The sequence below is a fragment of the Artemia sp. Qi Xiang Cuo genome, chromosome 10 (assembly GCF_049724085.1).
Source record: "Artemia sp. Qi Xiang Cuo chromosome 10, ASM4972408v1, whole genome shotgun sequence".
Classification (NCBI taxonomy): domain Eukaryota; kingdom Metazoa; phylum Arthropoda; class Branchiopoda; order Anostraca; family Artemiidae; genus Artemia; species Artemia sp. Qi Xiang Cuo.
In genome coordinates, this window is record NC_142803.1 from 71,446,907 (window position 1) to 71,472,148 (window position 25,242).

Sequence of the window (25,242 nt, forward strand, 5' to 3'; positions counted from 1 at the left end):
GTCAACGCTAGGCTAAAAATATGGAATTGTCAGTGAACAACTCAGAAATATAGCTCTGATGTCAGTGTATTTTAAACCGTAAATACGAAAAAGACGATGATTCAACGTTCCCTGGTCTCTCAGGCATATAGTTCCTGATGGTATTTATAATCTTTGCTTAACAAATGGAATTTTCAGTTGCATAATCACAAAGAAAGCTCATAATGCCTATTAAATACACACTAAAAAACTCATAATACTCTGAAACTTCGTTCAAAGGGTTACCCTTAAAAACCTGCAATTAGGGATGTCTAAGAGGGGACAATAATATGTTATGGTAATAGTCAATATCACAAATATCGAACATAAGAACTTTTAAATACCCACTGAAGTGCGCAATCACATATGACCAGTAGGTCACAAGGTTATATTTCATATACTAAAAGTAGGGAGTACTAATCGAGGCTAATTTACAGTTCGTGACATTGTCATACTCACAATGTTTGAAAATATTTCTGTTTCATTTCACACTAAAATACTCAAAATACGATGTAATTTAGTTAACATTTTACGAAGTCATAGCCTTCTAGTAGTGAGTAATTAGCTTGTAAAATAAAATTGAATTGACAGTGTAATTCAATCAATTATAGCACTTAATTAAGAGAAAATAAAAACGACAATTCTCAAAATAAGATTACAATACTTTCAAATTTTACTCAGACATATACTTAAATTATGTATGTCTTAGATGTTATAATAATATGGTAGTGTCAGTGAAAAACACACAATTATTTAAAATAATACCTTGACAATTAGATCGACAATATGCAAAATACGATGTACCTTAGTTCACAGGTTAAGCAAAAATCTAATTCAATTAGGGTTTCATAAGCGATTATAATGACAGGGACGTGACGTAGGAATTCAATCAAAAATAGATAATATGACATTTTAAATTCTTAATAAAATAATCAAAATACGATGAACATACATTAACATTTTAAGAATACTTATCCTTCAATTCGGGAGGCCATTGCGAGTATATTAAAAGGGTTTAGCAAGTGAAAAACTAACAATTATAGATATTAATTCTGGTTCATAGCTGTCTAAAAAACTCAAAATACGAGGACACATCATACACCTTGGACACATTCATATACGACTAGTATGGATGTCAAAGCGTGTAGAATTAAAGGGACTAGTAATAATCTATAACACAATTCTAGAAAATATTAACGTGAATACAAAGACGAATAAACGCAAAATACGATGAAAAAAAAATAACCTGTCTTTCCTTCATATACTTAAATTCGGGAGGTCAAAGATATTCTAAAAAATTGGAATTGTCAGTGAACAAATCACAAAAATTGCTGAAGAATAAAACTTATCTTATCTTATCAGCTATGAGTTTAATATCGGTCGAAAATACGCATCCTAATCTTAAAAGACGGTCACAGTGGTATAATAAAGATCCTTCCATTATGGATTACTAAGAGTTGATGATAAAATGTAATTTTCATTGAAAAACACTCAATTTTAGATATTAAGTCAGATTAAATAAAAACGAACAACCTCAAAATAAGATGAAACTTCGTTACCAGGTGAATAATTCATAACCTTCAAGTAGGGATTTCTAAGATTTTCAATTTAAATGGTATTGTCTGAGTAAATCTCAATATTAAATATATTATGTCAGTTTATTTACAAAATACTAAACTCAAAATCAGATGTAAATACTTACCAAGGTTAATAATTAAAATACTTCAAGTAGGGTTTCCAAAGCTGTGCTATTAAATTGGTATTATCATTGAAAAACAAAAAATTATAGCAATTAACGCAGAGTCTGTACTGTCTAAAATACTCAATCTACTAATAACATTCGGTCAAAGGGGTCTAATGCTTAACCTTCTATTCGGGATTTATAATCTTTTAAAATAAACTGGACTAGTCATGGGCACTATCACAATGATCTAAATTAAGTAAGATAAAAGAATACCTAAAAAAATCAAAATACGATTAGACTTAGTGACCATGTGTCTCATAATTCTAATTCAATTATGGAAGAAAATGCGTTGATATTCTACAGTTCTTGACAGTGAAAAACGATAAATTTTCTATATTAAGACCGAGTCATTTCTCTCTAATTTACTCCATAATCTAAGTAACTTAATTCCTAGTGGTCTCAGTCATCAAAGTCAAGTAGGGATTCGTCATATTTGAGAAAAATATGGTAGATAAATAGGATATCAAAAAAATCTAGAAAATACGTCTTATAGTATTACTACTAACATACTCAAATTAATCTGAACATTAATTACCATATTTCGAAGTACGTTACTTCAATTTGGGATGAAAAATATTTTCGATTAAACTGGAAATGAAAGATACAATCACAAACATTTAGCAATGAAGAACTATAACTTTACATCGTATATAATCAAAATACGATTTCAAATAATTACCCGGGTTATAAGCAATAACCTGCTAGTAGGGCTTAAAAATATTGGCTAATAAAATGGACTAGTAGCTGAAAAACTAACCATGCTATATAAGCATGAATTTTACATTCTAACTTCCAAGATCAACCTTATATTAAATTTAGTAACAATTTGTATCATTCTTCTCCTGAAATTACGGAGGTACCTGAGTTTATAGTCAAATGGACTTGCCGGAAAAAATATCTCAATTAGTGCTAATAAGTATGAGTCTATAAAGACTACAATACTCAAAATACGATTAAAATACGTTCACATTGGAATAATTCTTATCCTTCACGGAGGGCTTTAAAAGATTTTCTCTTAAAATGGTATATACATTGAAAATGACTCAAATATATATATTAAGTCAGTTATTTTACAAACGAAAATGCTCAAAATCAGATGTCAATACGTTCACAGTGTAATCATTAATAACATTCAATTAGGGATTAACAAGCTTGGATAATAAAATGGAATTGTAATTGAAAAACTATAAAAGTTATAACTTCAGTCTTTGACAATTCCAACTACAAACATCAAAATACGATTACAATTCTTGCACATGGTACACTGACAGAACATACAATTATGTAGTACAATGATTGTATATTACTTTGGAAGAGTCCGTGAAAAACTAAAACCGATAGATCATCAGTCCGATTCATTTATCACTACCATACTCACACTCAGCTTTACCGACGGTCACATTTTTATAATTCATATAATTCACTGAGGGATGTATAAGCTTTTATAATAAAATGGAATTGTAAGTGAAAAACAAAAAAATATATAAATTATGTAAGATTAATTAACATCGAAAATTATAAAAATAATATGTAAATACGTTCAAATTGTTAACATAAATATCATTAAAGTAGGGATTACAAAGAGTGTATAAAAAAATGGTCTAGTAAGTGACAATATAACCCATCAAGATCTTATGTCATAGAAAATTAAAACGACATTACGAACTATTCGAAGAAAATACGGTAACTGGTTTAACAGTCATAAAATTCCATTCGGTAACTAACGGATTGAAGAAATCGTTTGAAGCGTCAGTGAATGACTATCAACGATCAAAAATAACGACGATTATTTTAGATCTAACAAACGTAAAATACGAGTAAAATTAGTTCCCATGCTAAGCTTTCCTCACATTCTAGTATGGAGTTCTATGCTAGTATAATAACCTGGACGTTTAATGCAATATAAATAAAAGAGTGCAATTCTTACATTAACAAAACTGTCTAACAAAAGCAAAATCAGATTAAATTAAACTCATGGGTTACTCATTCATATCAGTAAAGTAGGGAGGTCAAAGATTGGCTAAAAAAAATGTACTTGTCATTGAAAAACTCACACATCAAACAGTTCATGGTAACGAACTGTAAGTAAGGAGCGACCCGGCTCAATGATAATCAAAACTTTAGAAAACGGGAGTTTGATACAAATAGATACATCAAAAGAATCAGAGTTTAATTCTGATTTCAAATATATACGTTTCATTAAGTTTACTCTTATCCATCAAAAGTTAAGCGCCTGAGAAAATTTGGCTGATTTTCGAAAAAAGGGGAAAGACCCCCTAAAAGTTATAGAACCTTAATGAAAATCACACCATCATATTCAGCGTATCAGAGAACCCTACTGTAGAGGTTTCAAGCTCCTATCTACAAAAATGTGGAATTTTGCATTTTTCAATCAGTTCGTGGTAACGAACTGTAAGTAAGGAGCGACCCGGCTCAATGGTAACCGAAACTCTAAAAAACGGGATTTTGATACCAATAGATACATCAAAAGAATCAGATTTTAATTCTGATTTCAAATATATAAGTTTCATTAAGTTTAATCTTACCCATCAAAAGTTACGTGCCTGAGAAAATTTGGCTGATTTTCGAAAAAAGGGGAAAGACCCCTAAAAGTTATAGAACCTTAATGAAAATCACACCATCATATTCAGTGTATCAGAGAACCCTACTGTAGAGGTTTCAAGCTCCTATCTACAAGAATGTGGAATTTTCCATTTTTCAAACAGTTCGTGGTAATCAAACAGTTCGTGGTAACGAACTGTAAGTAAGGAGCGACCCGGCTCAATGGTAACCGAAAATCTAGAAAACGGGATTTTGATACCAATAGATACATCAAAAGGATCAGATTTTAATCCTGATTTCAAATATATAAGTTTCATTAATTTTAATCTTACCCATCAAAAGTTACGTGCCTGAGAAAATTTGGCTGATTTTCAAAAAAAGGGGGAAAGACCCCTTAAAAGTTATAGAACCTTAATGAAAATCACACCAACATATTCAGCGTATCAGATAACCCTACGTTAGCGTTTTCACCCGCCAAAAAAAAAAAATTTTTTATTTTAAATTTTTTGCGCGCTTTAAGATACCGGATGCGTGTTTATTTGTTTGTTTGTTTGTTTTTTTTTTTTTTTTTTTTTCAACCGGGGTGATAGATTCGCACCATGGGGCAGATTTTATATGGGGAGGGCTCTTGTGACTTGAAATTAAAAGTTCTAGTGCCCTTTTTAAGTGACCAAAAAAATGGAGGGCAACTAGACCCCCTCCCACGCTCATTTTTTTCTCAAAATCACCCAATCAAAATTTTGAGATAGCCATTTTGTTCAGAATGGTCGAAAATATGATAAAAATGTCTCTTAGGATGACTTGATCCCCCAAAGTCCCCAGGGAGAGGGCTGAAAGTTATGAACTTTACTCAATGTTAACATATAGTATTGGTTATTGGGAAGTATACAGACTTTTTAAGAGGAGATTTTTTCTGGTCGGTGGGGGAAGGAGCGGGGCGGGGGCTATATGGAAGGATCTGTCCATGAAGGACTTGTTCATGGGAGACGGAACAGGGCGATGACGGGGGCGCCGGATTTCCCAGCATTATCAAACAGTTCGTGGTAACGAACTGTAAGTAAGGAGTGACCCGGCTCAATGGTAACCGAAACTCTAGAAAACAGATTATTGATACCAATAGATACATCAAAAGAATCAGATTTTAATTCTGATTTCAAATATATAAGTTTCATTAAGTTTAATCTTACCCATCAAAAGTTACGTGCCTGAGAAAATTTGGCTGATTTTCGAAAAAAGGGGGAAAGACCCCCTAAAAGTTATACAACCTTAATGAAAATCACACCATCATATTCAGCGTATCAGAGAACCCTACTGTAGAGGTTCCAAGCTCTTATCTACAAAAATGTGTAATTTTCCATTTTTTGCCAGAAGAAAGATCACGGATGCGTGTTTATTTGTTTGTTTGTTTGTTTTTTTTTTTTTTTTTTTTACCCATGGTGTTTCTGTAAGACAACTGGTGCGGTTAAATAATTTGGAGGAGGCATTTTACCGGAAAATAAAATTTATAGTGCCCTTTTTAAGTTACCAAAAAAAATGGTGGGCAACTAGGCCCCCTCCCACGCTCATTTTTTTCCCAAAGTCACCCGATCAAAATTTTGAGATAGCCATTTTGTTCAGCATGGTCGAAAATATGATAAAAATGTCTTTTAGGATGACTTGATCCCCCAAAGTCCCCAGGGGGAGGGCTGAAAGTTATGAACTTTACTCAATGTTAACATATAGTATTGGTTATTGGGAAGTATACAGACTTTTTCAGAGGAGATTTTTTCTGGTAGGTGGGGGACGGAGAGGGTGGGGGGCTCTATGGAAGGATCTTTCCATGACGGCCGTTTTCATGGGGGACGGGACAGTGCTCGGACGGGGGCGCCGGATTTCCCAGCATTATTAAAGAGAAAGATCAGGAATTAAATAAAAAAAAACAAGTTTTTCAACTGATCAACTGATTGTGATTAAGATGTCATTTTTAAAGAACTTGAAAAAAAAATTCAAACTATAGTTTAAATAGCAGGGTATTGACTAGGGGGCGAACCCCCTAATATACGTGTTAAAAATTTATGAATATAGAAGGTCGTTACGTAAGTTAATTCTAAGTTACGTATATTTATTACTAATAAAAACGTTCGTATATAAAATTAAACAAGTTTCGAGACAGCCATTTAACCAAATATAATATGCAAATTTTGTTTTAATTATTCATGTACGGTGAGCCAAAATCAAAACCTGCATTAATTCGAAAACGTTCAAAAATTAAATAAAAAAAACAAGTTTTTTTAACTGAAAGTAAGGAACGACGTTAACACTAAACAAGAACAGAAATTAGTCCGTATAGGATAGGGGCGGTACCTTCCACACAGTCTCGCTCTCTACGCTTAAGTTAGACCCTTTCTCACAACTCTTATTTTTTTAAACAATAAAAAACTTTAGCGTAAAGAGCGAGGCATTTAGGTGGGGACAGCCCCCTTCATATACGGAATAATTTCTGTTCGTTTTAAGTTTTAACGTTTTTCAATAAAGCGCCAATGACGCAGTAGGTTTTAGGCTTCTGCAGTGAGGCGATACCCAAACTCTTGTTAATGGTTATTTCTATTCGATTCAAACTTGATTTGCATATTCAATTTCGTTTTAAGCTTGATTTTCATATTCAATCCAAGCATTACTCGCTTTAAGATCTATTTATTCATTTATATTATTACTTGTTGTATGTTTTTTGCTATGATTGTTTATTTAATTTCTTTTCGTTTTGGGTTTCATTTATTCTTTAATAGTAATTTCTGGTCGTTTTGAGTTTGAATTTTAACAAGTATTTGTATCTCCTGAGTTTAAGTTTAAAATGGACTTTACTTTTCTTTGATAAAATTATTTTTCGGAAAGTTTTTTTCAATTAATTACAATAAGAACCTTAAATACCCCAGAGGCATAACTTATAACCCTCCCCCTCATCCTCTGGTGGTTTGTATCAGCCTCAAAAACCTTGTTATATGATACTTGGACTATTTTAAATAAAGGACTGTCCCAAAATATCTATTGGATACACCCCAGGAAACACGACGGGTTTGTGTGTGTGGGGGGAGGGTTGCTGCGCACGCTTTGGTCTGGTTGACTTTTAAAAAGGGCACTAGAACTTATGATTACCAATCCAATGAGTCCCCTTCAAAGCATTTACGACCACCCTTTTATAAGAACCTTATTTACCCCATTGCATAACTTATAACGCTTTCCCTGAGAGCTGTATGAGGGGGATGTACTCCTAACATATATAATTTCCAAAACCTTTAACAACGATGAATAAATTTGTTATCTCCAAATTTTCATTGGAGGTGTTAAGGTAAATGCTGAGCGTGGAAGAGGGGCTGTTTGGTCTAAAATCACTTTGACTCTTAAATAGGGCACTATAAGTTCCAACTTCAAATGCCTAGAGATATTATTATATATTCTTTGGACTATTTTAAAAAATCACTATCTTACAATTTCAATCAGATTCATTTGGTGAAAGGAAGGGTTTTAGGTGAGGGAGAGGGGCTAAATACCTTCCATCACTTTTGACGCTTAAAAAGGAACTAGAACTTTCAATTTTCAACCAAATGAGCCTCTTCTAAAGTTAAACAACCATCCCTTCAATAAAAACCTTTAATACCCCTCGGCATAAATTAAAACCCTTGCCACTAATCTTTGGGGTTTGTTTCAACCCCAAAATCCTCGTTATATGATATTTATACTATTCTGAATAGAATGGCTATCTAAAAATTTCTATAAGATGCATTTCGGGACAATATGACGTGTGTGTGTGTGAGTGTGTGGAGGGGGAGGGTAGCTGCCCTTCGATCACTTTGACTCTTAAAAAGAGCAACAGAGCGTCTGAATACCAATCCAATGAGGCCCCTCCGAAGGGTTGTCATTCTCAAATACATAATTTCCAGATCTTTTAACTACGTTGATCAAAATGGCTACCTCAAAATTGTGATGTGATGTGTTTAAGGAAATTGTGGGCGTGAGAAGTGGGTTATTTGCCTTCACAATCACTTTTGGCTGTTATAAAGGGCATTAGCCCTTTCAATTTCCAATCGAATGAACCCTTTTTGAAGTTTCTACGACAACTCTTTCTATAAAAACCTTATATGCACTCAGGGCATAAATTACAAACCTTATCCATGAGGGATGTGTGGGTAGTGTCATCCTTAAGGTTATAGTTTCCGGACCTTTCAACTACGTTGAACAAAATACCTATCTTACAATTTTGATTGGTTGTGTTTGGGGCAATGGTGGTCGTGAGAAGGGGGTTAGTTGCCCTCCAATCACTTTCAACCATTAAAAATAGCACTATCCCTTTCAATTTCCAATCGAATGAGCCCTTTTTGAAGTTTCTACGATAACGCTTTCTATAAAAACCTTAAATGTTCCCAGGGCATAACTTACAACCCTTGCCCTGAGGGCTGTGGGGGAGTGTCATCCTCAAAGACATAATTTCCAGATCCTTCAACTATGTTGAACAAAATGGCTATCTCAAAATTTTGATTGAATGTGTTTGGGGAAATGGTGAGCGTGGAAGGGGTGTTAGTTGCCCTCCAATCACTTTTGACTATCAAAAAGGACACTAGCCTTTTTAATTTCTAATGGAATGAACCCTTTTCGAAGTTTCTACGACAACTTCTTCGATACGAAGTGCCCTGGTCTAAAAGAAAAAAAAAGAAAATGATACATTGTGCCCACATCGTTCTTTACTTAGGCAGCGTTATTGCGCTGCCTATGATAGTATTAATTGCAATAGCGGCAGTACTAGTAGCAGCTGTAGTATTAACATATTGCCTATTGTTCAGTAGAACCTCCCTCTCATCAACTCCTGGAAGCTTCAACTTAACCCAATTAGCCATTGCTAAAAAAATTTCTGATATGTCCTTATGATAATCCGTCTGTTCATAAACTTCTTGAAATTTTCATCTCAATATTCTTAGCCTTACAAATAGTTAAAATAGAAGTAGCAGTAGTAGTAGTAGTAGTAGTATTAGTAGTAGTAGTAGTAGTAGCAGTAATAAATATAGCAGTAACGGTACTATTAGTAGTAGTGCGCACATTTTGCTTTTTGATCACACGATTTAAGCATTCTCTAAAAGTTCAACTTATTACCCAAATCAATTCTTGAGATACATTTCTTTGACAATGTGCATGCACATAGCCTCTTTTGATTTAGCTCAAATTTCCGCTCAATATTGTAAACGGAGTAGTGTGGTGGTAGTAGTGGTGATAGTTGTAATTGTATTGTATTGGCAGCATGCAAATATTATTTTCTGTTTTCGTCTAACCTGTTTCTGTTTCTGTTTTACCAAAAAAAAAAAAAAAAAAAAAAAACAGAACAGAAGAGAAAACGGAAACAGGACATCTGGTATCTGGTATGCCTGTTTCTGTCTATGTTCTGTTTTTTGTTAATCTCTTTTTTTCGTTTCTGTTTTTTTACCTATTTTCTGTTTTATTATTAGTTCTTTAACCAAGTGCTTGCGTTCCACTATTGTTATAGCTTGCTACCTTGGGTAGGGGGGGGGTGAAAGGTCTTCATGCTTTAGTCACCTCCTTCGCCTTTGTATAACCAATGCTCTGAAGTTCTGGGGAGAAATTCACATAGAGTGAGTTGTTGCATGTGAATCTGATGACAATGATGATGAACTGGAAGTAGAGTAGAGAGCAGGAGACTCACGAGACTCAAGTACAGTGCAAGGGATTGATGCCGGCGAAGATGGTCTACCCGATGTCAGAAATGAGCATATTGTGAATACCGCGTCTGATATGGACGATCCTGACAAGTTGGATGAGGAAAGTGCATGTGATGAGTGGGCTGAAACTATATTTGATCTGGAGAAGCACTAGAGACATAGTTTTACTTTATTTTATTGCGCTAATACTTGTAACTAATGCTTCTTCACCTAAGAAGAAGCTCTAGTCTAACTACAAGACATTCTCCGGAGATTGAGAACCTGTAGCTCAATATTAACTTTAAAGCTGGTGCAAAACAGAGCCAGAAGCTTGCAGTACTGTTACCTTAGATCTTAGAACAAAATAAGTAGGGTTGGGCAGTTTGCAAAGAAGTGGAAAGGGCTTTATAAGTACAAGTCCGTAGAAAAAGTGGCTGTAGTGATTTATCGGTGTTTGTAACGAATTTTAGACACCATGGATGTATCAGTAGCTGCAACCTAGTAGAGAGCAAATCTCAGCCTATAGTTACTGAAAGTAAATAAGATGTGTTTTTAGAAAAACCTGTCTAGGCAAAACTATTTGATGCTAATTCAGCAATGTGAATTACTTACTTACTTACTTACTTAAGTCCCATCCGTCCTTGAAGGTCGTCTTGGGGCCTCTTTCTTCGTAACGGCGTGGATGTGCCTTCTGTATGCTTCACGGTCTTTTGCTAGGCGAAGAAGGTCCGAGAGGCGGTGAGGTGCAAAGTTTTCCTTCCACCTTTTTGGGTGACGACCACGAGGACGAGAACCGTGAATTTGGCCTTCGAAGGTGATTTTTGGGAGACGGGACCGACTCATCCGTTGTACGTGACCGAGCCATCAAAGTTGCTGGAGCTGGATCTTCAGGAGAATTGTTTGTTGTACTTTAAGGCGCTCGAAAAGTTCGAAATTTGAGATTCTATCAAGGTAAGTGATCCCGCCGATGCGGCGGAGGCACTTAGTTTCAAATGCTGCAAGTCGACGGTTGTCATTTACCTTCAGTGTCCATGAAAAAAAAAATCGTATTTTAGCATGGATCCAATGTGCAAGAACAGCTGATGGAAAGCACAAAAGGAGAATGTTTCTAAGTGACAAGTTCAAAGTTTGAACTTCAGTTTGTTTTCCATTTTATTCAAAGCTGTTGTGCTTTTGTATCAAACAGTTCGTGCTAACGAACTGTAAGTAAGGAGCGATGCGGCTCAATAGTAACCGAAACTCTAAAAAAGGAAATTTTGACATCAATAGTAATATCAAAAGAATCGCCTTATTATGTTGAATCTAAATATACAAGATTCATTAAGTTTAATGTTACGCATCAAAAGCTAGGAGCCTGAGAAAACTTGCCTGATTTTCGAAAAACTGGCAAAGCACTCCCTTAAAGTCAAGGAATCTTATTAATACCCTTAGCTTTAGTAGCAGTAGTAGTAGTACCAGCAGTAATAGTAGGAACATCAGTAGTAGTAGCAGTAGAATTAGTAGTAATAGCCTTAGCTTTAGCTGCAGGAGTAGTAGTAGAAATAGTAATAACAGTAGCAGTAGTACTAGCAGTAGTGGTAGTATGAGTAGAAGCAGTAACATTAGAATACAAATATTGTCTTTTGGTTAGTTCAGCACCCCCAACAATAAGTCCTGTAAATTTCAACTTCACCCACCAAACTGTTCCTAAGATATTGTTGATACGCCCTTTTGACAGCCTCCATACAGATAGTGTGTTGTAATTTGATTCACCTTCCCCCTCAAAATTCCCTGAAAGTTTCACCTTGATATCCTTAGGTATGGTTACAATAGTAGTCACAGTAGTAGTATTAGTATTAATAGTAGTAGTATTAATAGTAATATCCCTAGCACCAGCAGCATTAGCATTAACTGATATGTTCTTTTGATAATCTGTATATTCATATACTTCTTGAAATTTTCGTCTTAATGCTTTTAGCCATACAAGTAGTTTATAGAAGCAGTAGTTGAAGAAGTAGTAGTAGTTACAGCAATAGTAGTAATAAATGTAGCAGTGATTATGATAGTAATATTAGTAGTATGTGCACACATTGCCTTTTGGTCAATTGATCTCCTTCGTTAAGCATTAAATGAAAGGTCCAACTTTATACCCAAATCGAATCTTGAGAAACACTTTTTTGACAATGTGCTTGTACATAGTGTTATTTGATCTAATTAAAATTTCCCCTCAATATTGTAAATGTAGTAGTGTGGTCATAATAGTAGTAGTAGTAACAGTAGCAGTAGTAGTAGTGGTAGTGATAGTAGTAGTAGCTTGCAAATATTGTCTTTTGGGTCAATTGATCATCTCCCTTATCATTTCGAAAAAGACCCAAATTAAGATACTCAGTCATTCCTGACAACCCGTGCACGCCTAACCTGTTTTGATTTACTTCAACAGTACATACATTTCTCAATAGCATACACTATACGTAAACAATAAACGAATTGCCTAACTTACAGACCTTGCCCTGAGGGTTGTGAGGGGGGTTGGCATTATCAAAGGCATAATTACTGGACTTTACAACAATGCTGAAGAAAATGGATGTCTCAAAATTTTGATTGGATGTTTGTTTTGGAAAGGTGAGGGCTGGTTGCCCTCAAATCACTTTTGACTCTTAAAAAGGGCACTATAGCTTCGAAGTTCCAATCAAATAAGCCCCACCCAAAGTTTATACTTCTACCCATTCCATAAAAGCCTTATATACCCCTTGGTATAACTTGTAACCCTTGTCCCAGGGCTCTGGTGGATTGTGTCAACCCTGTAGGCATTGTTATATGCCCTTTGGATTATATCGAACAAAACGGCTATCTTACAATTTTGTCAGATGTGTTTGGGGAAAAGAAAGCGTCGAGAGGAGAGGGGTAGTTGCTCTTCATCATTTTTGTCTTTTAAAAGGGAACTGAAACTATTAATTTCCAATTAAATGAGTCTCCTCTAAAGTTTATGCGGCCACTCCTTCCGTAAGAACCTTATTTGCCTCCGGGGCATAGCTCACAACTATTGCCCCCAGGTTCTGAGCTGTTGTTTCAACCCCGAACCTGATCTTTATAATATTTCAAACAAAATGGATATCTAAAAATATCTATCGGGTACACTTGGGGAAAACAGGACACGGGGGGAGGGGGCTAGTTACTCTTCGATGACCTTTGAGTGTTAAAAAGGCCACCAGAGCTTCTGATTTCAATTCCTATGAGTCCCCTCCGTAGCTTAGTCAACCATCCCTTCCATAAGAACCTTAAATATTAATAATGGACAACTATTATAGCTTATAGCCCTTGTCCTGAGGGCTATGGGAGGGAGGAGTGTTGTCACTCTCAAAGAAATAATTACCGGAACTTTCAACTACACTGAACAAAATGATAATCTCAAAATTTTTATTGGATGTGTTTGGGGAAATAATGGGCGTGGGGGATGGGCTGGTTGACCTCTAATCACATTTTGACAATTAAAATGAATCAATTAACGATATCAACGCATCATGCGATCAATGTGAATCGGCTCTCAAGAAAGGAGACTCCCGCTTCATGTATATAAGAGTGCGGGCATTGGCTAATAAGAAGGACTCCAAGGCGTGTTCCCTTCTCGACGAACATGGAAACGAAATACAATCCATAGACGGAACCCGCTTCCGATGGAAAAACCATTTTAAAAATAAACTGAATGTATTCATTCATCCAGACCCAACAATTTTCGACAGCCTCCCCGTAACCTCTACAGACCAAAGCCCCCCCTCTTTGCTCTGAAATAGAAGCTGCTATCAGAGACCTGAAAATAAACAAAACTGCCGGCCCTGATGGCCTTGACCTTTACCACGAAATGGCCACAGCTGCTTGGGGAAAAGGTCACTTACCCTTACCCTGGAGCGAAGCGACAGTTGTGCCCCTATATAAGAAAGGCTCTAAGGCTGACTGCAACAACTACCGCCGAATAAGTCTTACCAGCCAAGCTGCAACAATCCTCACAAGAGTCATGCTCGGGCGTATACGAGCCATCTCCTCAATGGTCATTCCCGAGTACCAAGCCGGTTTCCCACCTAATATATCAACAATTGGTCAGATATTCCATGCCTGACAAATCATGGAAAAGTACAGCAAACTTGGCCGCAGCATCTATCACCTTTTCATAGAGTCTAAACAAGCTTTTGATCTCACATGGAGAGAAAGTCTATGGCATATCCTTCTTTACTTTGGCATCCCATCCAAACTGATCTCTCTGATTAAAAATATGAGAAGAAGTTCAGAAGCCGTGTCATGAATGGAAAAGGACTTAGCAAAAGCTTCAAAACCTTACTGGAGTGCTACAAGGTTGTCTTCTATCATCGTAGCTGTTTAATCTCTTGCCAGATGCATCCCTCTCACTTACAGCCAATCCATCCGGTGCCCTTGTTGGATAAGTAGTCAAAATGAGACTTTTCTTCTCTCTGGTTATTCTGATTGCCATATATGCCTTTGAATCCTGGACGCTTAAAACAGACAATTAGTGTCGCCTAGCTGCCTTTGAAACCAAATCCCTAAGAAGTATCGTTGGTATCACCTACCACGACAGAGTACCCAACTCCAAACTTTTCCATAATCTGAAAGTCAAGCTCACCGTACTGGATAAAATAAAACCACAAAAACTCAAATGGCTAGGGCATACTCAACGCATGGCTAGCACTCGTCTTCCAAAGATAGCCTTCGATGGACGAGTACACGGTTCTTGCCCCAGAGGTCGCCCCCCGAAGAGATGGAAAGAAAACTTTTTACCCTATGATTTGCCAGAACTCCTCCACCTAGCCGACAACAGAAGCACCTACAGGAGGCATATCAATGATTCGATTAAAGAAAAGGTCCCAAAACAATCTTCAAGGATGGATTGGACTTGAGTCAAGTAAGTCAAATCAAGAACTTTCAATTTCCAATTGAATGAGCCATTTTCGAAGTTTCTATGACAGCTCCTTCTATACGAAGCGCCCTGGTCTGAAAAAAATAATACATTGTGCCCATATTGCTATTTACTTAGGCCATGAACTATGTAAATTTTAGTGTTAAAACTGACGGAGCTCGAGTAAACTTCAATGAGATAAAGGTGATAGAAATTTTTAAGGACAATTCGCAAAAAGCTGAACTGAGATGATACCATGGAACCAATTAGACTCATTAATGTTCTGCATAAGGGAAAAGGAGGGAGCTTTTTTTTGACGAGAGGGATGGATTTTTGATATTCACTTTGTTTATTATCATTATATATATAAATACTTTTTTTTTAGTTATCAAGTTGAATTTAGGGATATTGATTGCTGTCAGGCACGGCGGATCCAGGATTTTTCTTAGGGGAGGGGGGTGCAAAATAGATTGATCCGATAAACTTGCGTTAGGAGCAGGTTTAATTAACGGAACCTTGCGTTAATTAAGTAAATTACACTACTTTAGACGACGTTAGGAGGGCCCGCGCCCCCCTCGCCCTCTAGCTGTATCCGCCACTGATTGCTGTAGTCGTTTGTCCTCAGAGCTTTGTTTCTTCTTCGAGGGTTACCTAATAAATGATTAATTGTGTGTTTTTTTGTGTCTAATAAAGTTTAATACAATTCAATTCAAATTCTTACAGTGATACCCTGCTTCCATCTCCATTTATATCTTAAAATACTTGCATTTGGAATTAGTTTCAATAAAAATTAAATAAGCTTAAATGAAACTTTTTGTACGCAGAGGACACTCCACGTAAGATAGTTACCAACCTTCTGATTCTCTCAGCCTAAAACTCCACCGGAATAACATTAGTCTACAAACTGACTACCTTCGAAACTTGAAAGTACACACTGGAGGGAAAGTCCATGGAGATGTAAGAAACGGAAGTGAGCAGGAATAAAACATGTTTGGTTGTTGGTTTTTCAGTGGTACACTATTTACAATGAAGTGTAGGCTAGGATTATGAGTTATCAAAGAATTTAGTGATTATTTTTCAATAGATTTTGAGATGTTTTTATTTTTGTTTCTGTTTTAACCAGATTCTCTTTCGAGAGGGAGGTTTGACAGTGGTTTGTACAACAATATTTCAGCAAGTACCAGAGGGGGAGTAAGAACACCCAAGCAGTTCACCTTCCCTTACAAAAAAACATCTTAATTAAACCTTTATGTAGCAGTTGCCATTTTTGGTGTCCGTCTTGTCATAACGGCATTGTTGCAAAAATTCTACAATGTGCTTAAGAATTCAAAAACCCTTAAATGCGTATAGTTCTACGACTTCTAACAAGAGAAAACTAGTTTTACCTGATGGTTTTAGTTAGTTTTACATAAATTAAGCTTTTATTATGGAACAATGGTTTCTCAGTAAAAACAACGTTGGCTTTGCTTTGCAGTCCATCGCCAGAAATTTTTTTTTAACAATCGAACCAGGGTTGGAAAAATTGTTCGAGTTTTAAGTGGAATATTCAAAACTAAATAACACAGAAAAGCTGATGACTAGTGCCCGGGCCCTTTATTATCAGATAAATTTCCCCTTTTCCTTAATTTTCCTTCACTATAATTTTTATATGCACCTTAGACTCTCGTAGAGGCTAGCCTGTTTTCAATAGCAGTTTAAAGGTAATAACTTTGAAAAGGGAATATATTGGTTTTATTGAAGTTCTATTTTATTCCTCTCAAGGGCTAGCTAAATCTTGCCACTGATTTATAATATATGGATAGGGGAATTTCAGTTTTGGGGCTCCATTGGCTTGATTGGCTCATGTCGTTACGTGCTGGCAAAAGAGGCAAGCTTACCTTTTTTTTGTATATACATTTTTTAGTTAGTTCATGTCCGGACTTGATAATAGATAGACTGTCAGATTTAAAACATCGGTAAATAAAAGTGAGTTGTATTCCTACTCTTGTTATTGATTATTATTCCCAAACTCTAGTAGGGTTTTGAAGAGAGTATTTGAAGTTACCGTCCCTCGTAATGCATACTGGAGGGTCCGACCCCTCCAAGGAGATTTTGACAAATAAATTATTGGTGGCAGAGACCGTGAGCCAAATATTATGGCACATACTCCCAACAGTTGCTATACTTGTCGTACCCATACAGGTTATAGCCTTGGCAAGACCACAGCACGAATCAGCGGGGGCGGAAATGGTAAAATCCGTTGCGTTTTGGAGTTCGTGTGACACCAAGGGCCACCTTATTTATACTAGTGGCATCAGGTATGACCCTGGTATCCATCAGAATACAAAAGCTAGTTTTTATGCTTATAACACTGTAGAGGGTTAAGGGCTACTAATACTTCTTATTTTAGCCTTTCCCTTAGCATCCTTAAGTAACACTGGGTTTATTTAAAAAATAAAGTATACATCATCGACTCCCCGAAGCAAGCTTGTGCGGAAGAAAACCCTCCTAACAAATCAGTAAACCAAAAAAAAAAAAAAAAAAAAAAAAAATTCTAATTAGAGCTTAACTGGCCGGAACCAAAAACCACCGAACAACCAAACAACACCCAACAAAATTATAATACTTATAATCATATTCAGCTGCAACTGAACCCTCCTCAAAAACTTAACTTAACTGGCCCAGAATAATCCATCCAAAATATACACATCAAAACAATGGTTCTTTAACAATTTACGAAATTCCTGCAAACCCCCAACATTCCTCGAATCCTCTGGCAAACTCTCCCAAACTAACGGAACAACATGGCAAGTTGAAAACCTAGACCTAGACGTGACCATAGCTGGTCTTCGCACCAGCTGAGAAGATCGTGTCAAATGATCGTGAATAGTAGGCGCAAGACTACACATTCCTGAAAAACATGATGGTAACTCCGAAGCTAAATGTTTAAACATAAACAAAGCATTATAGAATACGCATATTCCTGCAAACGGTAGAATTTTATACTCGCGGTAAAGATGCCTCGCCGATACAGATAGGTCAACTTTATTACCATACAAAACTCTAATTGCCATATTCTGCGTTACACGGAGCGGATGGAGGTGAGTTACGAATGTTTTTGACCAAACCATACAACAGTAAATGAGAAATGGGTAAGCCATAGAAATATACAACATTCTCAGGATTTCACACGGAAAAAGATACCTAAGTTTACGCATAATACCAATATTACGAGACAACTTGCTGCTAACAGATGCAATATGGTCTTTAAAACTAAGGCTTTCATCAATAATAACACCAAGGTATCTAGTACTAGTAGATCTTACAATAGTATGGTGTCCTACTTCTATCCTATTAATCCATGGATAATGTCCAGTAATTCTACCGTAAATAAAAAAAATTCGACTTATTATGATTCAGTTTCAATTTATTTACTCGCATCCACTTTTCAATCAAAGAAATACCTTGTTTCAATATAGTCATCAACTCATTTTCAGTTCTAGCAGCTACAGTAAAATGGGCATCATCAGCAAAACATGGCAGAATTTCTTTATTACCATAAGTATCAAGGTCCACAGAACATGACACATGACTTGAAGCTCTACAAAGGTCATTAATATAAACCAAAAACAAAAAAGGACTCAAAATGGAACCCTGGGGTACTCCAATCGAAATATGTTCAATTTTAGATGTAACTCCATCTATCCCGACACACTGAGTCCTTCCACTAAGAAAACTAACTATAACTTTCAAAAAATCACCACGTATACCACTACTATATAACTTTTGAACTAGTATATCATGATCAATAGAATCAAATGCTTTAATAATATCCAAAAATATCGAAGGTATCTTCAGACCCTTGTCTAAAGCATCATTAATAAAAGTTGTTAAAAACAAAACTGCATGCTCTGTAGAATGATGACTCCTAAAAACAAACTGACTAGAACTAAAACATGATCTTTTCTCGAAAAAACTTACCATCCTACTATGAATCAACTTTTCAAACACTCTAGAAATAAATGGTAGTAAAGAAATCGGTCTATAATCACTGAAACAATTCTTATCCCCTCCTTTATATATCGGGATAACATTCGCACATTTTAGATAATCGGGAAATATTCCAGCTTATAAACAATTATTTATCAGTCCTAAAAAATTACTAGATATACCAAGTAAAATTGACTTCAAAACCTTCAATGAAATAAAATCGCCTCCTGATGCACCGTTTTTATATTTTTTATAGCATCAAATAATCCATCAATAGTTACAGGTTTAAGGTACGCAGACACATTACAATCTTCAGGTAGGAACTGACGAAAATCTTCATCTTGATCAATTACTGGCACCGATGATGACACACGCTGCTCAATAGTAAATAAGTGATTATACATCTCATCTACAACATTATTATTCATTCCTATATTATCTGGACGGATCAAGATGCTATCAGGGCTGGTCACCGACTTTATCAATTTCCAAGTCTTACTCGGGTTACCCTCAATATTTTTAAACTTAACCTTATAATATTCTACCTTAGCCCGTTGGAGTACAGTATTTAACCTACTATTATAAACTGGATCAATGCTCCTTGTTGACAACTTGTATAAAAAACGTCTTCTATTAATTGACTGTAACAAACTCTTCGGAATCCAAGGTTTATTCGGAGACACCCTTCTCTTCTGTATTCCTGACACTTCACAACATTCCAACAATGTATCCTTAATCTTACCATACCAAAGCTCAAACTTCAAATTTAAAACTAATTCTTCTTGTAAAAATTCAAAATCTAACTGTTCTATCTTAAGCCTAAATCTTGAAAGAGTATTCAAATCAACTAAAAATTTCCTAGGCTTAGGGCGAGCATCACTGTTAATATTAATATTCTACAATATACCCGGAACTAATATTGCCAAACCAAAGTGATCCGAAACATCATTTAACACAACACTAGACGAATCATGGGGAACATTCAAAAATACATTATCAATTAGAGATGAAGATGACTCCGTCACTCTAGTACAAATATTTATAGCAGTATGCATCCCATAACCTAAATTAAATTCAAACAATCCCTGTGAAGTACCCCTAATTTTAAATCCGAAACACTCAATGGATTATTCTCAAGCCAAACCAAACGATCATTACGAACGATTAACTTTTTTTTATAAATATATATATATATATAAACAAATAAATAAAAGAAGGGTAGTTGCAGCCAAACCTAAACAATTGAATAACATACTTTACTGAGGAGGGTCCGTGGTCCCGCATCCAACGTAAGTGAAGCTCCGGAAAAAAAGAGGAAATAACCTAAAAATAATTAGAAACATGTTAACCAAATGGTATAAATAAACAAACGAATACAAATAAAGTGAAAAAATTCTCACTAACACCAGCCTGTCACAATAAAGACTTACTGGTTTCATTACTGAATTCCAGAAAATAATAATTGAAGAAAACAAAATACTCTACAGGTGTCTACCACTTACCCATTCTAAATTCTAACAAAAACTAAATAAATGACAAAAAAAATAGAACAACTTTTCTTTTCTTTTCCATAAACATAAATACAAAAAAACAAAACAATATCTTAACAAAATCTTAATTCACCATTCATAATATAACCATCTATTGGTCACATAGCTCAGGGATAGGCTCATCGTAACCAAATTTCACCGCCACACCATCACGGTCGATCTGTATATACGGTGGAACTGTATTAGAAACCCATGATGAAACTCCTATAGCATTTAATCTAGATTTCTTTACATACAACTTCCTTCGAGCTTCACGAACTGATACTGGTGCATCATCGCTAACAGATACATTTCTATGGTGTCCAATAGCTTTACCTTTTAATTTCTTTTCGTTCTTAAGCACACTGACCTTCGCATTTCGAGAACCATTATCAACTTTAAACTACTGTTTCTCCTTACGGACATTACCAACAACTCGAAACCACGGGACCACGGACAGACCTAGACCCTCCAAAAACAACTGGTCAAAAAACGATTCGGCTTGTGTGGTATTTTCACAGGGAGCATTCCAAACGATAAGATTGTTCTCTGTATGTCGATACTCAGATGCCATAAGCCGACGAGACAGATCTGAACATCCAATTTCATACTTTTTCATTTCACTAGTCATAATTGACATTTGATTTCTTAAGATTTCAACATCAAATTCAAGCTGTGTAACACGCGAACTCGTACTGTGAATTTCTGATTTTAGCTCGGACTGTGAATTCTCCAATGATACCAGACGATTTTCTAACACTTTTATGCTATCGTTTATAGAGTCCAGTTTTTTACTATTTTCAGTAAGTATTGTTAGCATCTTAGCAAAATCATCCGCCAGAGTCTTCAGTGAAGCGACATCATTATTCCCTTCGGATGAAATGGTCGAATTCAACAAACTGTTCTCACCAGACTGAGATCCTACTTGGACGGTTTTAGCAATCTTCCTTTTTCGCCCCATGGCAAGTGCAAATAAAATAAAATATATAATCTCTCTTACCTATTCTGGCACCTATTATTTATCCACGTCGATGCGGACGTGCAGTTCGCTAAGCCCCCGTTAATTAGGGCACGGCTAACACCCCTATCTCCTGCACCGACGACTTCCAAGAGCGATTGATTACCAACGCTACCTCAGGAGTCACAGCCAATTTTCGGGAATACTCTGTAGCGTTTGCAAAATTCAACTAATCAACTGTTCAAATACTTGCATTTCATTCCACCCCTCCGGGCAAGCGGTAAAGACATCTGAACTACTACTCAATCAGAGCTTGATTCATTGGCTTTGGGCTATTTTCTTTTTTTGTCATAATTAAATGACGTAATCCCAAGGTGTATAATCCCAAGCCAATTCAATATTTCGCAATATCTTACTGTCTAATAAATCCAGTTTTTCAAACGAATTAAATTCAAAGTTAAATCCAATTTGTGTCCTCATAGTTCAAAGGCTAATCATTGACAATTATTTATTTGAAAATTATTTTAGCTAGCAATTCTGTTTATGTTGTCTTAAAAAAAACTGTTAGTTAATATTTTCAGTTAATAGTTGGATGATGGAAAAAGTCTTCAATGACGATCATTATCAAACAAAATAGAGATGCCGTTAATAGACGCAAACGAATCTAAATTAAAATCTCGTTCTTTAAAATGTCACTTACCGATTCATGTCCTAATTCACCAAATAGTGCAGTAATTAGTAATGAGAAGTCAAAAAGATATGATAGGCAGCTAAGGTAATTTTCTATAATTTATTTCTGTACTGACGTATTACATTCTTTTGGCCATTTGGATGTTTTTACATGATCTAGGTTTTTGGGGGTAGAATCAGTCTAGGGTGAACAATCCTTTCTTGGGTGAAATTCTAGTTTAGCTATTTTTCGCTATCTTGAAAAGAGATTAGGTTATAGATGTACAGGCATTCCACCACATAAGGGGACATATTAAGAAAACAACTCTTATTTCATAATATGCCCAATAATCAGTAAATTTCTAGGTGGCACTATAGTTTAGCTAGGATAGAAGTGAAACCTCATTTAATGAGGTTTATGCTTTGTCAGAATACAATAATTGCTTCAGTAAAATTCTACTTTAGCTACTTTTGGCAGACATCCACCACATGGCTAATACAATGGCTAATGTGGCCACCACATGGCCACAGACATCCACCACATGGAGGAAAGATCATGGATGTTATATTTAGATTAAGGATGTAATTCTATGTATATATTTCCACATTAGGGGGGTGGAGGTATATATTCTACTAGAGATTATATACTACTAGAGATTATATAGATGTAAATTTTTCATTATTCATATTATTGACTTATGAATAAAGTAAACATACCACTCAATGCCTTTATGCTCTTTCCAAATATAATAATCATTTTTGTTGGAAATGAATTTTACCCCCCACTCCTATATATACCAATTCAGGGTGTATATATGCACATTAGAGGGTGGGGGAAAGTTTAAACTTATCTCTCATTTACATCAGAAATAAAATTTACCCTCACCCCCCTAATGTGCAAATATACAACCTGAATTGGAGTATATTGGTTGATTACTCAAACTGTTTACATTACTTAAAACTATTTTACCCAAAAATTGAATTGACAGTTACAAAATCAAGAATAAGTAAACACATGGAAAATATATAATATAGGTTATATATTTAGATAAGGTTAGAAAGGTTAGGTTTGGTTGAAATTGAATTTGTAACAATAGCAATTATTGTATTCAGAAGAGCACAAAAAAGCATGAAGTGGTATGTTCACTTTATTTTTAGATCAGAAATATAGACTGCTCCATATTTACCAAAAGTTCTATGTAAGCAAAACTACAAAAATTGGTAAATTTTACCAAATCATATTATTGAGTTACAACTAAACTGAATATACCACTCAATGCCTTTGTTTATGCTCTTTATGAATATAATAATCATTTTTGTTGGAAATGAATTGTAGCGCCACCCCTATATATACCAATTCAGGGTATATATTTGCACATTAAAGGAGTGGGGGTAATTTTATTTCTGATGTAAATGAGAGGTAAGTTTAAACTTTCCTCCCACCCCCCTAATGTGCAAATATATACCCTAAAGTGGTATATATCTGAATTGGGGTATAATTCGTTTATGATAAAAATTATTATGGTACTTTAAATGAGCATAAAAAAAGGCATTGAGTGGTATATTCACTTTTTTTGTAGGTCAATAATATGATTGGTAAATATTTACCCAAAAATCAATTGAGAGGCTAAGTTGCTGGGTGAATCTGGAGACAATTTGTTTATGCACATAGGGACAATATAGGCACACTACTTGATGCCCTTCTTATGCTGTTGCCAAATAGGCTAGGTAAATTTATAGTTTTCAAAATAATTTGGTTAGGATGAAAGTTGATTCATCACTTGATACCTTTTTGTATGCTCTTTTGTAGTTCAATAATTATTTCTGGGGCAAATTCCATTTTGAGCCCTTAATGGGACCCCAAAAGGTAAATCAGTCCATAGTAACCAAAAGTTTAACCAAATATAAAAAAAAATAGCTTGTGAGAAAGAATTGCTGTTTGTAGCTGGTTCAGGAATGGTAACTATCATTTTCTTTCCACAAAGAGCCTGAAACCCTTTGAAAATGATGTCACAACAAAATTGTTCTAGCTAAGTAATGTAAAAATTATCTTATGAATGTAAGATAATGTAACCGTCTTCAAATTCACCAATTATGGTAACACTATAGAAGAGGTTCTTTTGAAGGAAAAACAGTAATAACAATTATAATGTATGATATGTTAACTATTGAAGCAAACATTTCTAAGTTTGCATTCCCTTTTTGTCTTAGAAGAAAATTGAAAACTCTAGCTATATATAGCAAATAAATTGTATATTCTGCCACTTTTGAAATCCTCAATGCAATTTTAGCATTTAATTGATAAATTAAACAAAAACTTACCAAGTTTGAAGTTTGATTGTAATTCTACTCCAAAGAAGGAGCGCCAGCGTAGCTGAGAGTTCAACTGAGATAAACCTTTGCAATTGCCTCGATTGACTAAAACAAAACCAGTATTTTAAAGTCATTATAATGACTTTGGTTAAGCTCATTATAATGACGGTGGTTAAGCTCATGATGAAACGCTGAGAGTTCAACGGGAAGGGAAATTGGGAGGGCAGTTGAACTCTCAGCTACGCTGGCGCTCCTTCTTTGGAGTAGAATTACAATCAAACTTCAAACTTGGTAAGTTTTTGTTTAATTTATCAATTCTGCTCCAAAAGGAGCGCCTTAGCTCCGCCTTCGAGTTCAACTGAGATTTTAAGTTCAGCATGAGCTATACCAACACTAATGATAATAATAGCCCTATTCATTGAAAGAGGCTGTTGTACAAAAATTCATTTATAGGAAGATATTTCAAATATAACAAATTACAGTGAATATATTCAAAAGACAGATAACTGCTGACCACTTTCAATTGGTTTATTATAAAACCTTGCAAACGTTTTGGTATTTGTCCAAAAACTTACCAAGTTTGAAGTTTGATTGTAATTCTACTCCAAAGAAGGAGCGCCAGCGTAGCTGAGAGTTCAACTGAGATAGACCTTTGCAATTGCCTCGATTGACCAAAACAAAACCAGTATTTTAAAGTCATTATAATGACTTTGGTTAAGCTCATTATAATGACGGTGGTTAAGCTCATGATGAAACGCTGAGAGTTCAACGGGACGGGAAATTGGGAGGGCAGTTGAACTTTCAGCTACGCTGGTGCTCCTTCTTTGGAGTAAAATTACAATCAAACTTCAAACTTGGTAAGCTTTTGTTTAATTTATCAATTCTACTCCAAAAGGAGCGCCTTAGCTCCGCCT

At 35.4% G+C, this 25,242-nt stretch overlaps 1 protein-coding gene across 1 annotated transcript in view; it reads left to right on the forward strand.

Annotated features, from left to right (window-relative positions):
• The first annotated feature begins 21,839 nt into the window (after positions 1–21,839).
• The window catches only part of APP-BP1 (Nedd8-activating enzyme E1 regulatory subunit APP-BP1), a 71,269-nt gene continuing 67,866 nt past the window's right edge, over positions 21,840–25,242 (forward strand). Inside the window, exon 1 of the mRNA XM_089095200.1 lies at positions 21,840–22,121. Coding sequence (XP_088951326.1) covers positions 22,036–22,121 — 86 coding nt within the window. The 5' untranslated portion in view covers positions 21,840–22,035. The remainder of the gene's footprint in view (positions 22,122–25,242) is intronic.